Source organism: Oreochromis niloticus, unplaced genomic scaffold (assembly GCF_001858045.2).
Source record: "Oreochromis niloticus isolate F11D_XX unplaced genomic scaffold, O_niloticus_UMD_NMBU tig00002392_pilon, whole genome shotgun sequence".
NCBI classification, from domain to species: domain Eukaryota; kingdom Metazoa; phylum Chordata; class Actinopteri; order Cichliformes; family Cichlidae; genus Oreochromis; species Oreochromis niloticus.
In genome coordinates this window covers 68,245-84,079 of record NW_020327636.1, presented here as the reverse complement: position 1 = coordinate 84,079, position 15,835 = coordinate 68,245, and the positions used below count along the sequence as shown (strand labels likewise).

Sequence of the window (15,835 nt, the reverse complement as noted above, 5' to 3'; positions counted from 1 at the left end):
AAAAACAGAAAAAAAGAGCAATATAATAAACAACATCATCACTATGATCTATGGGAATATAACAGTAAATACTAAATATTAAACATTATTGTGCAGCACGTAGGATCGACAGAGCACAGTGTGCTTTGAGGTAGGAGCCAAAAAGGGTGTAGTTTGTGTGTGTGAGCACCCGAACAAGCCACTTCGGGGGTGGGAAGAAACATAAATGTAAAATGTATTCAGATTATATTATTTGCAGAAAGTAGCAGACATGTTTGAGCTCTGGAATTAGTGTTGTGATAATACAGGAAATACAGTCAAGACACAGAGTAATGTGGGACTTTTGCTGCATTCAAGGAATATATTTTCCATCCATCCATCCATCCATTCGCTTCCGCTTATCCTTTTCAGGGTCGGGGGGCGCTGGAGCCTATCCCAGCTGTCATAGGGCGAGAGGCGGGTACGCCCTGGACAGGTCGCCAGTCTGTCGCAGGGCAACACACAGGGACAGACAACCATTCGTACTCACATTCACTTGCACATTTATACCTAGTGGCAATTTGGATTATCCAATTAACCTATCCCCACAAGCTGCATGTCGTTGGACGGTGGAGGAAGCCGGAGTACCCGGAGAGAACCCACGCAAACACGGGAGAACATGTGAACTCCACACAGAAAGACCCCGGCCTGATGGTGGAATTGAACTCAGGACCTTCTTGCTGTGCGGCAACAGTGCTTTTATTTTTTTATTTTTTTTACAATATGTTTATGTCATCTATCCTCTAAATATATAAGTTGCATGGCTGTATTATTGTTAACTACTTATTTACTTTTTTGCACAGTTTCATGTCTTTTAGAGTTTATTTTCTCTTTTGTTCTTGCAGTTTTGATGGATCTTGGTATTTGCACAATACAGACTATAGTCCATATGTCTATGTGTGTTAACATTGTGCAGTCAGGTTGTGTTTCATGTGTTTACAAACTTTACTAAACAACAATTATGCAGAAATGTAAACCTTTTTTATTTTTGACTAAATCCTTTTATTGTTCACAATAAAGAACACAAAAGATCATCTAAATACAAAAAAAATAACATAAATATATTTTTGTTATATTTGACATAATTGTTTTTTTGCTGGTTAAACAAGGCTGCATTTAACTTTTTATTTTTGACTGATGAAAGAAATGTATCTTACCTTTAATTGTTATTTTAAGAGGATCACAAGCAGCTGTTGCTCTGTACGGCCAGTTCATATTCTGAAGTAGTATGTGTTTGTATAAGTTGTGGTTAAATTGAAAAACAGAGTGGTTGCAGTTTTCTCCTTCAGATTTCCTGTAATATTCATTGGATAGGTGTTAATTGTCTCACTGCTGTTGAAGATCTCATTTTTTGGAATTTAATAACATTGGACTGATTTTTAATCCACACTCCGAAGACAGCTCTTCTGCTGTCAACTTTACTGTCCAGCAGCATAAAGTTACATGGGATTGTAAACATGATCCACTCAGAGCTTCCATCTCTGTTGGTGCAGTGATGAAGAGGTCTGAATACTCAGGACAAGCAGTCGAAGGCTCTGGAAAAAAAAACAGAGTTCATCATTAAAATGTTGAATCTTAATGAAGAAAAAATTCAGAATGAAAAATCTGACATTAACAGCCATGTATCTCTTGATTTTTTCTCCTGTCCTGTCAACATCTTCAATATAAAGTTAACTGACTGTAAATGACTGAGACGGCTCACTTGGAATAAAGAGGAGACTCAGTAACATGATGTTCACAGACTGGACTGTCACAAAACTCATCACCTGGAAAAATATGAAAAAAATACACGAATCGAATGATGAATAGGAACATGTACATTCTTTTAAAAAGTAAGGTGTTATTAAAAATAGAAACACAATATCACAGTCTGATATAAACAAACAAAACTGCAAATGTGTTTTCCTACCAAATGATCAGACTGCTACAGCAGAGAGACGACAAAGTAAAAGTCAACGTGTGATTTCAGCAGAAGCAAGTGAGTGAAAACTTCTCTGTTTAGATGTTGTAATGTCAAAGCAAACAGACCTGTGATGTTCCCATCATGCACTCCAGTTTTTCAGATGCTGCACTCCTCATCTGTCCGCCCTTAGATGTTCTGATTTTAACTGTGTTGTGATTAATTTATAGTTTATCTGAATGTATCAATATCTCAAGTAGACACAGCATTAAAACCATAGATGGGTGAAGTGAACAACACTGATCACTGATCTCACAGTGCAATGTGCTGCTGGGTCCTTGCATCCATGTGTGTTTTACTTTGACATAAATCAATTTTAGATGCTTAAGAGAAACAATCTTAAAGCAAACATCACACAAAAAGAAGTAATGAAGAAGCCAAATGAGAAACTGTGTTGCAGAAAGCTGTGTGTCTACAGCTTTGTACACACACAGGTTGTAGAAACCTGTTGACCAACTTCCTCAGTGTAGTAAATATTTCTTCGTTTACTTTGTGATTCAGTCGAGACATTCAACCAAATGCAGATACTGGAATTTATTTAACTTTCATCATGTCTCAAGTGGCTCTTTCAGTGCCACAATTAGACACTAAACATGAGAAACTACACGTTAACAGTGCACAATACACAGACAGAAAGTATCAAGTTTAACGTCCATATGTTAACACTGAAAGGCCCACTGGAACCCTAAGTTATTTTTCCTTGACCTTGTGTGTGTATTTTCTTCCTTCCCACTATTCAGAAGTGTTCTGGTACCCCAACATCTGACACGGACACTCAGATTTTTGAGTTAGGTAGTCTTGTGTAGCATTGGTGGTTTAAGCCTGGGGACTGTTACTGGAGGCATGCCCCGATTGGGAAGCTGCTGGCTAACACAAGCCAGGGCAATCTGATCATGAAGGATCCCCACCAGGATTACTTGTCTGTAACACTGTGGCTCCTCTGAAGTATCACACTTTAGGCCAGTACTATTTTACTTTCCTATGTGCATCACGGTTTAATCATGAAAGCATTATACATCCTCAGAGGGTAATTTTAAGCACTAATAATAACATTAACAGAACTTCATACTGACTCACATCGTGTTTACATAATCACACACACAGCTGATCAATCAGCATGATCAAAATACACCCAGCTGACACACATGCACATTCACACACGGACAAAGAGAGGGCAGGCCTACTCTTCAATGCTGCACTGAACTCAATACATCCTGTAATAATATTTAGGAAGGCAACTACTGCAGTCCAAATTTGGAAGTTGGCTTACGTTTGATGATCAAATTAGGAAATACCAAGGAAAATCTTTCAGCTTTGAGATGAGATCATAGAGGATCATTCTGGTAAATGTCCCTGGGTCATGTGTGTGGAGCAGCAACACGTGATAGAAAGCTCCTATCTGCTCTCTCCTCTCTTCAACTGCTGTACAAGCACTTCTTTTTCTACAGCACAAAGTGTGCTGCTGGTTGTTTTGAAGACTGTTCATCAAAAGTGTTTGAGCACCGACTCATGAAACAAGCTGCGAGGTTTGTTTTCTTTTTCTCTCATATTTAGATTATTTTCTAAATGCATGGCTAAAGATAAAGGGTTCAGCTGCTAAGCAGTCACATATATGTGGTTAGTACCTGACAGGTAGATTTGATAGGCTAAACTGTTGCAGGAGGAATCTCGGTTGAGAATGACACTGAGGTTGAGCTTGGTTTATTTCTTCTTCTGCTCATGATTCCATTTACTGATGAACTTAAACTGCTCTGTTTCACCATCATTTTTAACTTCATCTATATTAAAAGCAGCTAGCAAAACATAGATTTCTGCCCTCATTACAAAGCACAGGTGTATACTGAGTGAACACAAAATATCACTCAAAATATTTCCACTCAAAGGTTACTGGACAATTAGAACCAAAAGACAAATTGCTGTTTGAATATTTGGTGTTTCCTTAACACATTTAAACAAAAGACAAGAGACAATAATACATTATTCAAAATGAAATGAAATTTTAGCTGACAAACTAATTTTCAGTTTTGGCCAATAATATTGGAAGAACTCCTGTGCTGTGACATATTGCTTAAATGAAATCAAGAAATTATTATTTTAATTAGAATGTACTAAAAGTGTTAAAATGAAAACAACTTACATTTTATTTTGGAGTTGATAAGCTGATTGGAATCTGAAGGAGACACTGAAGGAGATCCAGTATTTCTTTCTGGAAATGTAGGAACGTCACAGAAAACTGGCCATCACACTGAGCATCACCCCATTAATACCATACCTGCAGCAAAAAGAATAACTGTAGAAGAAACGAGACATATAATTCAAGAAAGAATTAAGTTCTCACGAACGAATCCTGTTCTGCAGTAAATGAAACTCTATTTTAAGGCACATTGTCCTTACTTGATGTGTTATGGAGTGACTCTGCTCTTCTATCAGTTTTCTGTCTCTGGTTTGTGGAGCATCTTGATCTGAACCATCTGAAAGAAATTTTTAAAATAAACTTCCTTTTTTGACTTATTGCAGACAAGTTAATCTGTAGATGAAAATGAAAGTTTCAGATAAAACTTTGTCTCACAATTCAAAGACATGCTCACAAGCATTAAGACTACTAATGCCTTGAGTATATGAAGGACACCAAATAATATCTCAAAGTGTTCACCTGTAATGCAACAATGGTCAAAGAAGTTTGAGCCTAAAACTTCCTAAAACATAAACATTTAGACAAAACACTGTCTCCATTATCTTGCAAGGTATACTACAAAAAAAAGAGGTAAATCGTGAAAAGATTGAACTCAGTAAAATAATTAATGCCAACTTTACCTTTAACAGTCACATCAATCTCTACTGATGTGTAAGGTCCCAGATCATTAGTGGTCACACAATAATGTTACATTGAAGCTGTAAATGTCTCCTTCAGATACTTTCACAGCTTCATCTCTGCTCTTCTTGAACCAGGTGAAGCTGCTGACACCAAACCAAATTTCAGCCATCATCTCTTACATACTAACATATTAACATTGTAGTCCATAATCACTTTGTATGATTGAGATCAGGACTCTGGGTGAGCTATTTAAGTTGAGTGCAGTGATGCTTGTTAGGGGTCCGAAATTGAGGACGAGAGTAAAACAATGATGGTCTAGAAGAGCATGATCAAAACAATTAATTTTAATGAATACACGCAGCGTGGGGAGATGTACACTGGAAAACATCAGTTGTAAATCCCCGCCCAAAAATACACTTCAGATTGCTTTTATAACATCAGGGTATTATAACACCCCCTCTTGCATTTACAAGCACATAATTTGCATCTTAAGAACATTATTTGCCTCTTTACAGACAATGATCAATCTTAAGAGATAAATGCAGAGACAGGAGTTCCCCTTTCTGGCATCCTTTTCCAAATATGGTGATGAGGTCCCCATGGACTTGTCCTCCTTCCGTCACCTGTTGTCAAGTAAACTCTAGTGCAATATGTTGTTGAATACACTGAGGCCTTTCCTCAGCTACTATTTTACTGTAACAATATACTCAGCATGTAAGCTTTTAAGATTATAGATTTAACTCAATGATTTAAAGTGGTTATAACTGCACCTGTAATAAACATGTTAATATGTGATTATGATAACACCTGTAACACAAATTATAACATAATGCCAACAACTTCAATAAATGCTTTGATGAAATGATAATTAATGCAATGATAAAGATGATGGTTATGTAAAATAATCCCTGTAATTCTACATGCTGGAACAGGAAGACATGTTCTACTAGAAGGACGTCCTGAAGCAGACTCAGGAAACACAGAGTCACACAATGAGAAAAGGCGTCTTAATCTGTATACAGACAACTGTACAAGAGTTCAGTAGAGACACATATTACTTGTAGAAACAGAAAGCAAAGAATCAGCTCTTCTGCCCCACTCTGTGATGATTCAACAGCACATGAATAAATCAAATAATTCAAATTTAAGTCATTTCTCCTTCCCATCAGCCTCAGGGTAAACTTCATTTCCTCTGCTCTGCATTCCTCATTCTCTGTACTCTTGCTCACTGTCTGCTACACAGACACACTCTCTACAAAAATGAAGTGATTTAGTAATACATGAATTTTCACACCATAGGGAGTCTAACCGTGTCCTCTTTGGTGACATCTGGTGGTCAAAAGTATGAAGAGCAGCTTGAATCTACAACTTTAACTGAACTGCTTCATGATTATGACCTGCTCTGCAGAGCTGAGCTAAAGCTTCTGTTTAACATCACGTGACAGTTGTAATAGCAGGCTAAAACTTTGGTGCTTTGAACATTATGTCTATTTGAATAATAAAGAATTTCATTATAGGTTGGGAGCAAGCTTGTGGTGTGAGGTCCATGTCTCTATGTGCTCATGTAATTAACCAGTGGACCATTTATATATAATATATCATAACTTATATGTATAGTTTATTTCTTATGTATATTTTTGACCTGGGGTTGCTTGTGAACTAGTTTTTATTTATTTGTCTATCCATGAAGCCAGGTATCTAACCAGACACTCACTCTGGATGGCATGACCTTATCCTCCAGTAATACAGTGAGGAATCTTGGAGGCGTTTTTGACCAGATTATGTCTTTCTATAAATATATTAAATGTAGGCTACATGTAGAACTTCTTTCTTCTATTTGTGCAATATGTTCAAAATTAGAAACATCCTGTCTCAAACCAATGCTGAAAAACTAGTTCACGCTTTCTTCCACAGCATGTCTTTTGTCTTGTCTCCACCCCCTTACCTCCAAATGGTCAAATTAGGCAATCTCACTCACTCTCCAAGTGGTCCATCTGATCATCTCCACAGAACTTTTGTTTATGGATACACCTGGGATAAACTCCTCTCCCCTCTCCCAGTAACCTGCTCAGTCTCTTGAACACTGAACCTCAGAACTCTGACAATGATGGAGAAAAGGACAGCAGCTCTTACCATGTCTGGTCTAATGGAACGAGCAACTGGTGCATGCTCAGCCAGTATTTTTATTCATCTTTTCATGCCTAAAGATGAATAAAAATACTTAAGAAAAATCCATTTAACACTGATTGGGAACATTTCCTGCAGAATGGCAACAAAATTAAATTGTTGGCTGGCTGCCACGAGATGGCGCCATCAACACTAAAGGTGGATATTCAACGTGCCCATAAAGCTGAGAACTTACTACAGTCAGAAAGTTGGAGCTGAGCTGTCAGAGAAGGTGAAGACTGAGCTGAAGACACTAGGAGAGAGTTTAAAAGCCTCTTGACAGGAAGCCCGTGATCACCAAGCTCACCAAGAATTATAAAATGTTAATAAATAAATCAACAAACAAATTTATGAATGAATATGGAGATAAATTCTTCTTAAAAGGTTGATAAATGCATACAATATATTATGATATATCACAAGCCTAAACTGAGATATACAAATGTTTGTGAGTAATTTCACAAATGTGTGTTTGAAACCACACACAAATTCAAATTGATTCAATCACACATAAAATTATTTTACAAATGCATTTATATGTACAAAGCTGAACAAAGTGATAATTTCACACACTTTAAACTTCAAACTCACAAATATGATCTGTTTTACTTCCTGCTGTATCTTTACAATTTTTTTGTTTCATATCAGACATAAAGTAGAGCAAAATAATTTGAGTCACAAATAATCAGAAATATCACAGAGAGACTTTATCAATTAAGATAAAATATTTATATGTAAATAAATATTTATGAACTGAACATTATAAATGAGACATTAATTTTAACAAGCCTGCTAAATAAATAACAAATCAAACAAGAGCATGTCAGTGTGTAAATACTGCATTAACTTGGCAACAAGTAAAATAATAGTAATGAAAAGATCGCTTTGCTCAGGTGGAGGAGTGGGTCATCAACCAACTGGAAGGACGGTGGATTGATTGCTTTCTTCACATGATAAAGTATCCTGATCAAGATGCTCAACTCCAACTTGGTCCCTATTCATCCATCAGAGCCTGAATATATGTGACTGTTGTGCATAGAAAAATGCTATATATGTACACTATATTGCCAAAATTATTCACTCACCCATCCAGATTATTGAATTCAGGTGTTTCAATCACTTTCATGGTGACAGGTGTAAAAAATCAAGCACCTAGGCATGCAAACTGTGTCTCCAAACATTTGCACAATGCAAAGTGTTGGCTGTAGTGGTGTAAAGCATGCTGCCACTGCACACCAGAGCAGTGGAGATGTGTTCTCTGAAGAGACAATTCACGCTTCTCTGTTTGGTAGTCTGATGGACAAATTTGGCTTTGGTGGTTGCAAAGAGAATGGTGGATTAAAGACATAGATGAGCGAGTTTTGTGTGGGAGAACTTGACTGGCCTGCACAGAGTCCTTACCGAACACCTTTAGGATGAATTAGAGTGGAGACTGTGAACCAGGCCTTCTTATCCAACATCAGTGTCTGACCTCACAAATGTGTGTCTGGAAGAAGACACTCCTAAACCTGTGGAAAGCCTGCACTAAAGAGTTGAAACTATTATTGCTGCAAACGGTGGGCCAACATCATATTAAACCTTATGGATTAAGAATGGGATGTCACTCAAGTTCACATGGGTGTGAAGGCAAATAGTTTTGGCATTGTAGTGTATGTGTTTGACTGAGTGGCTCAGCCTTGTAGTAAGATTTATTTTAGGAGCTCAAAATAAGTCAGACTGTGCTATATAATCTGATTACTTTTTTCAAGTAACGAATACTGTAAATGATTACTATTGCAAAAAAGTAAATAGACTACTGTTACTTTCTACTTAGCTCGTTACTGTGCTAGTTACTGCGTTACCAAACCGCCGTGATTTTGTTTGTGAGAGTATCTCATTACAATGATGTAAGCACATGTGACGTCCGTGGCAGCAACAGAAGTGTGTATCAACAATGGATAATATGGAGTGCGGGAGAGAGTATGACTGTGCAGCATTTAAAGCTTGGAAGTACTTACATAACTTTAAGTTTTAGTCCGTAAAAAGAGACAAAAACATTAGCATCCGCTGTACACTCTGTGTTGGAAGAAAACATCTTTCTACAGCAAAAATTAAACTTCAAATCTGAGCAAGCACCTAGCACGCTGCCACGGAATGTGAAATGCACAGAGAAACCCCCGGATCCTCCTGCTGACATCACCACTGCAGCACTGGGCAAACCTCCACCGGCCCCACTCCTGCTAAACACGTGAAAATAGACTTAAGAGCGACAGGACTTAGTGCCGCTCAGTCTTTGATTTGATTTATTTTTTGCTGTGTTTTACTTGCATCTACTAGAAAGAGTGAGTGTAGACACAAAACATTATTTTATTTTATATGCTGGAATATGCAGAAAATGGGTTTAAATGTTTTTTTATTTTTTTTTATTTTTTTTTTAATGGGTTTAAATGTTAAAGAATTTCTTCAAGTCAAAGACAGTTGCATATAATTTAATTATTGCTTAATGCAATGTGCATAAGATTAAAAGATTAAAACTCATAAAACTGTTTTTAAAAAGAGGCTTTCCATTTGATTCAGTTTTATATGATATATTATGCATAAAAAATATAATTGGTCTGAAAGGCCTATTGCTTTGAGTATAATGTTTTTTAAAACTAAGTAACTAAATACTTTTGAAAATAAGTAATCAGTAAAGTAATGGGATTACTTTTTGGAGAAGTAATCAGTAATTAGTTACTAATTACTTTTTTCAAGTAACTTGATCAACACTGCATATAAGTACCAGTCATTTTACTGTTCCCTGCTGAACTGCTGCAACTTCTATTTACGCATATTTAATATCATAAGAGGTCAAAATCTGAAAACAGCCGTATGAAATTAGTAGAGGAGGGTGAACATAAAAAAAGCTTTTTTTTACTTCACTGAACGGTTTGGCAGTGACTATGACACATTTTCACGTAAAGGCTCCACATTCATATTTCATTCTTTACAGTTTGTAAACACATACTTCTCATTTTTTCTTCACCTCAGCGTAGAGTTCCTCTTGGCCATGAGCTCTCTGTGTCAAGCTGTTTTCTTGCTTGTTGACTTTCACCTGTGCGTACACCGTATCCTGCTGCTGTCCTCTGTCCTGCACTGAGTCAGAGGGTGATTCAAATCCCAGCTTAGAGAAGTTGATCTCTCCATAATGGATGTTTTCTTCCTCTTTTTCTGTGTTATTTGCTGGCCCTTCAACGACCCGCTCTTCATGTGGTTGAATCTATAAAATAAGCAAAGTAATATCTGTGATGTAGACCATGTGACTAGGTGGTAGTTTACAATCATGTAAACAGCTAAACTACAGAGAAGTTCAGTATTGTCTTACCCGAGTCTGTTGTTGAGTTCGACGCATTGACTTTGACCACCTGGACGACATGAGAAGCAATAAAATTATATCTGTTTATGTTGAATATATGTGTGAGTAGATTTCAGCTTGATGGAAAAAAACACACATTTTAAAGTGCAGCTAAAATATCACCGTTAAACATCATGTCTTCTAATGTGATGTGTGATACTTGCCAAAGAAAGATTATCAAACAAATGAGTAAGATGATCCCAGAGATTCCTCCAAGAAGTAGGACCAGTGTGGACTCTGTGTGAGTCAAACAATATACAATAATGTGGACTTAAAGATATGCCTGCAAAAGCTTTTTTTACATTGTTGTTAAGTTTCAGTGTAGCAATGAAATTAATAGATCAACATGGAAATCTTCAAAGACAATTGAAAAATGGAAGAAAAGAAAGACTTCAGTGTCTTCAGCCTTTATCTTTACCTGCAACAGTCACATGAATCTCTGCTGATGTCTGATTACCCAGATCATTAGTGGCCACACAGTAATAAACTCCTCCATCTGTTACATTGAAGCTGTAAATCTCTCCTTCAGATACTTTCACAGCTCCATCTCTGCTCTTCTTGAACCAGGTGAAGCTGCTGACTGGAGGTTTGGCTCTGCTGGAGCAGGTCAGCTTCACCCAGCTGCCTGCTGACACCAAACCTGATGGACTGATGGATGCTGAGGTGTCTTTAGGAGCATCTGGAGAAAAAAGAATATCCCATAGATCAAAGTCTGACTGTCAGTAGTCAAAGATGTTCAGTGTGCTCACAAGCATTATGATTCCCACAGTCTTCACTATAGTGTAGACACCAACCAATATTCTGTAATGCAAGAAGATTAGAGATCAAAGAAAACTGCTTGAAGTGACAGAATAAATGTTTAATAGTAAATGAGACCCTTTTAGGGTGAATCAAAGCGAAGGAAAAATTTACTTTTGAACAACAACGTAAAAGACGTTGCAGGAGAACACTTTTATAATTAACATTTAAAAGCTGAATGACTGCCCTGTGAAGGATAAAATACAGTCTTGATGTCCATAAAATAAAATTCAGTCCCACATGAAGCTCCTTTCTTTTTCTCTATAAAATTTATCACAAGGAAAACTTGAAAAAAGGAAAATTTATTTTAAAAAATAACTGGTGAGTAACTTTACCTGCAACAGTCACATGAATCTCTGCTGATGTCTGATTACCCAGATCATTAGTGGCCACACAGTAATAAACTCCTCCATCTGTTACATTGAAGCTGTAAATCTCTCCTTCAGATACTTTCACAGCTCCATCTCTGCTCTTCTTGAACCAGGTGAAGCTGCTGACTGGAGGTTTGGCTCTGCTGGAGCAGGTCAGCTTCACCCAGCTGCCTGCTGACACCAAACCTGATGGACTGATGGATGCTGAGGTGTCTTTGGGAACATCTGGAGAAAAAAAAATAAGAAAGTGATATCCCATAAATCATGTTGTCCTATAGGTTTCAGTTCAGCAACAAACTCTGATTGTCTTACATGAAACACTGAGAGTCTCTTCTGTCTCTGCTGTCTTGGTGTCTTTTCCTTGGTTCACAGGATATCTGGCAGAGCAGCTGATCTTCTTTCCATCATGTGTGTCTGACAGAGTGATGGTCTGCTGGATTTTAGTTGTAAAGCTTCCATCTGTGTTTTCCTCTATTTTGTTGTGAGACTCTTGTGTGAGATTCCAGGTGAGTTGAGGAGGGGAGTGTGGACAGGGAGTGAGAGCTGAGCAGGTTATAGTGACAGACTCCTTCTCCTTCAGATCACCTGGGATTGTAATATTGGGCCTCCAAGGAGAATCTGTGGTTTCACAACACAAACATGTTATCTGCTAAAGAACACAGCACATCAAGTTTGAACCATTATGGATTCTCAGATTTGCTTACATAAACTTAATAACGGCATAAAAAATACAACCTCATTTCTAAAACAACTGAGATTTGCTGTGTCATTCACAAATCACTTAAACATATAATTAACTCAAAAATGTACAAAATCAACATATGAAGGTTAAAAGTGAGACATAATTGATTTTTTTTTAAATATTGAAACATTTGAAGCCAATCTATTGAAAATTTGGGCAAAAAAAGTTGGGACACAAATAACATAAGATGTGAGTGTTCTCGAAAACATTTGTAATCTACTGATGTTAAATCTTTCAGAATTAAATATAATGAGAGATTCGTCACTCTGTGAATGACTGCAGATAATGAAATAATTTTACAAAGATATTGTATAAATGTTAAAAAAAAGTTATATTAAACTTAATATCACAAAGCATTTGGATATTTTGTGCTACATAACTTTTTTTTAAAAATCACAGAATCTGTAGACAGAGCATGTGTACACAACAAAGCATGCTGAAACCCAGCTGTGACAAGAATGACTGGCCAAACCACCACACTGTTCGCACTTTAATTACATTTGAACAGACATCATTCTGTGGTAGAAATCACTGCATGAGGTCAAAAAATCTTTTGTTAGTTTTCAAAACATATTCTATTTTTTTCTGTATCGAAAATGTGAAGATAAAAAAGATATCTAAAGATTACCCTCAAGCAATGCTGTCAATCAATTTAAAGTAATAAATCATTTTCAACATGCAATTAACTGATTTTAAAGACGATAAGAAACATCTTCATTTTTTAGTTAACGAGTCCAGGTGGTAAATTTGCACTTAAAGATATTCAGTGTATAATAAAAACAATTAAAATATGAGAAAAGAGCTCTAAACTCTTAGGGAAACTTTAGTCTCAAGCATGAATACAGAAAAATTGCATTTAAAATATCTCAGTCTCACACAGTTTTGTATGAGCCTTAGAAATAGGCAACAATGTGGTTTTAATGATCCTGTCTCCACATTTTCACCTTGTGAAAAAAATTAAAAAAACAATCACATATTTCAGTTTTATTCTTGTAAATTTAGTTTTTTTTCTTATTTCTTACAACTGTTGGAGGTTTTTTGGGAAAAAATTTTTTTAAAATAGTGAAATAAATCAGGACAATCATTGTGATAGTATTGTTACTTTTAGCTAAGACAGATACTGTTGATAATGATTTAAGTAATAAAGAGGGAGTTTCATAAAGAAAAAGGTAATTTTACTTTATAAACAAATTAAAAACTTCAGACTTTCTTTACCTCTGACTGTTATTTGAAGAGGATCACAAGCAGCTGTCGCCTTGAATGGTTCACTCTCTACTCTGAAGAAGTATGTGTCTGTGTATGTGGTGGTTAAATTAGAAAACAGAGTGGTGCAGTCTTTCTGACTCAGGTTCCCAGTAATACTCATTGGAGAGGTGCTAACTGCTCCACTACTGTTGAAGATCACATTGCCTTTATTATTGCCAAATTGGGATTGATTTTTAATCCACACTCCAAAGGTTTTTCTTGTGCTGTCAAATGTCTGTCCTGCTTTGGGTGTGAAGCTACATGGGATTTGCAAACAAGATCCACTCAGTGCTTCCAGCTGCTTTGGTGCAGTTATGGAGAGTGCTGTTTTATCAGAACAACCAGCCAAAGCACCTGTAAACACAATTTAATGATTAATCCATTCGCACATTAATATTAAACAAATTAACTACATGTTTTTCTACTCCCAAACAAAAATCTAATCTCTAATCAAAGTATTCTCTTCACTTTAGTTAGTGAGAAAATATTTTTATTTGCATATTTTCTTGTTAAATTAAACATTTAACTGATATTCTAGTGAAAACGGGAACATTTCCACCACCATCTGCTGTTTGGATGTATGATGGAAATCTTCACAATCAGAGTTTCAAAAACTGTCTATTGTAATGCTTGAAAGTGCCAACAAACATTTGTTTCCCCCTGTTTTTAACTCTTTGTACTTAAACATTTTAATTTAAAGTAAGGACAAAAAGTAGCTCTATGTTCACTTTGTTACTAAATGAAGTCTACAGTTTTCTGATTTTAGGATTTTCAGGATTGTTTAGTTTCCTCGTTCTTTTCCTGGTTTATTTGTATTTCTAGTTGTGAATTTCATTTAGTCTGTTCTCATTGCTCCCTCCCTGTGTAGTCTATCGTATATGTTTATTTCTGTCTCTGTGGTCATTCTTCTGTGTTTCTCAGTTTGTTACTCTTGTCTCTGTGCTCACGGTTTGTTAATCCCCTGTGTTTCCCCAGTCCGTCATTTCTTCACGTCTCAGTGTCAAGTCTGTGTTTTTGTGAATGCCTCTTGTTTCCTGTTTTACTTTGACAGTCTTGTGTCCTTTGTTAATGTTTTCAGTTTTGCTTCCTTCCCATCTCGTAATGTGTTCTGATGTGTCTCATTCCCTCGTTATCCAGCTGTTTATTTAAGCCCTGTTTTCCTCTGCCTGTTGTTGAGTTGTTACTCTGTATCACTCTATGTTCTTCTGCAGTCCTCGTGTTACTCTCTCTTCTGAGCTCCTGTTTCCCCTCACTCTTCTTAGCTCCTAGTTTCTAGTTTTGTTCCCAGTCTCTAGTTTTCAGTGTGTAGTGTTTAGTTTTTGGTTTTTGCAGCAATAAAGCGGGCTCCTTGAGTTTACTTCTCTGTTTACGAATTCTGCTTTTCAGTCCTTTTCCACATCCACATTGTAAAATAACTTAAATAATGACTTTGAAATACTGAAATACTCACCTGAAACAAACAGGACAATCACTAACATGCTGACTGTCTCCATGTTCACAGACAGACTACTCTACTGCCTGGATTAATAAAAGAGATCATTTCACGTATGGAGCTGTAACACTGTGCTTAATATTTTTAAAGCAGTTTCACAACAAAAATGTTCTTCTCCATCCATACGTTTCTTTTTTTTCTTGTAGTGCTTTGCTTCAAATATGTTGAAACACAAAACTTATAATAACACAAAGCAGTGTATTTAAAACTTGAACATCACTAAATAAAATTACTTTACATGTACCTGTCAGTGTAAAAGAAAGATAAAAAGTTACTGAATATAAGCAATAAAATGTTTCCTTACCAAAAGAGCCCAAGTGTAGTCTTATCGCTTTACAGTTTTAGCAGAATTAGACTAAAATGTGTCCTCCAGCCAATGTTAGAAAGAAGGAAGTACAGAACGAGAACAAGCTGGATAAGAAAGTGCATTAACGTCATTTTGTCACAAAGCTGCTGTAGGCGTCACTCGATGCCTCTGAGAAAACTTCAGTTCTGCTGATATCCTGTATTAGAGGAAGTTAGACATATATTTAAAGTCACTATATTTAAAATAACCCACAGACCCTCAAAGACCTTTTTACTCATCTGAGTATTTTTAAGCTTGCACACTTTTACAGAATATATTTATTAACATTAAATAATTCTTTATTACCAGGAATTATGTACACATGTAAAGAGAAGCACAAATGATGCTGAAAGAATAAATAAAATGCAGATTTCCAAAAAACTGAAATTTTTATTTTCAACTTCACTTTCCTTGTTTCTTTAAAAATACTTGTTTATGTTAATAAATACATTTCATATATTCATTTGGTGGATTTGCTGGTTCTGTTTCCCTGGACTCAACTTTTCTGA

General features: G+C 36.3%; 1 protein-coding gene and 1 non-coding gene across 4 annotated transcripts; both read right to left on the bottom strand.

Annotated features, from left to right (window-relative positions):
- Window positions 1-1,467: 1,467 nt before the first annotated feature.
- LOC102080534 (uncharacterized) lies at window positions 1,468-1,993 on the bottom strand. Its single transcript, XR_002060832.2, has 3 exons — window positions 1,928-1,993; window positions 1,721-1,784; window positions 1,468-1,553 (listed from the first exon to the last, which is right to left on the bottom strand). It is a non-coding gene; the product is annotated as an uncharacterized LOC102080534 (transcript).
- Window positions 1,994-9,592: 7,599 nt separating this feature from the next.
- LOC109200676 (B-cell receptor CD22-like) lies at window positions 9,593-15,019 on the bottom strand. Of its 3 annotated transcripts, XM_019356253.2 has the most exons (8): window positions 14,939-15,017; window positions 13,459-13,842; window positions 11,814-12,119; window positions 11,466-11,726; window positions 10,751-11,011; window positions 10,497-10,569; window positions 10,303-10,342; window positions 9,597-10,197 (listed from the first exon to the last, which is right to left on the bottom strand). In XM_019356253.2, exons 1-8 carry the CDS (start codon window positions 14,979-14,981, stop codon window positions 9,949-9,951), a joined length of 1,617 nt encoding a protein of 538 aa, XP_019211798.1. In that variant the 5' UTR covers window positions 14,982-15,017; the 3' UTR covers window positions 9,597-9,948. The 3 variants fall into 3 exon arrangements, with proteins under 3 accessions (XP_019211801.1, XP_019211798.1, XP_019211799.1); XM_019356256.2 differs by lacking the exon at window positions 10,751-11,011 and having other exon boundaries at window positions 9,593-10,197; window positions 14,939-15,019; XM_019356254.2 differs by lacking the exon at window positions 11,466-11,726 and having other exon boundaries at window positions 9,603-10,197; window positions 14,939-15,013.
- Window positions 15,020-15,835: the final 816 nt, after the last annotated feature.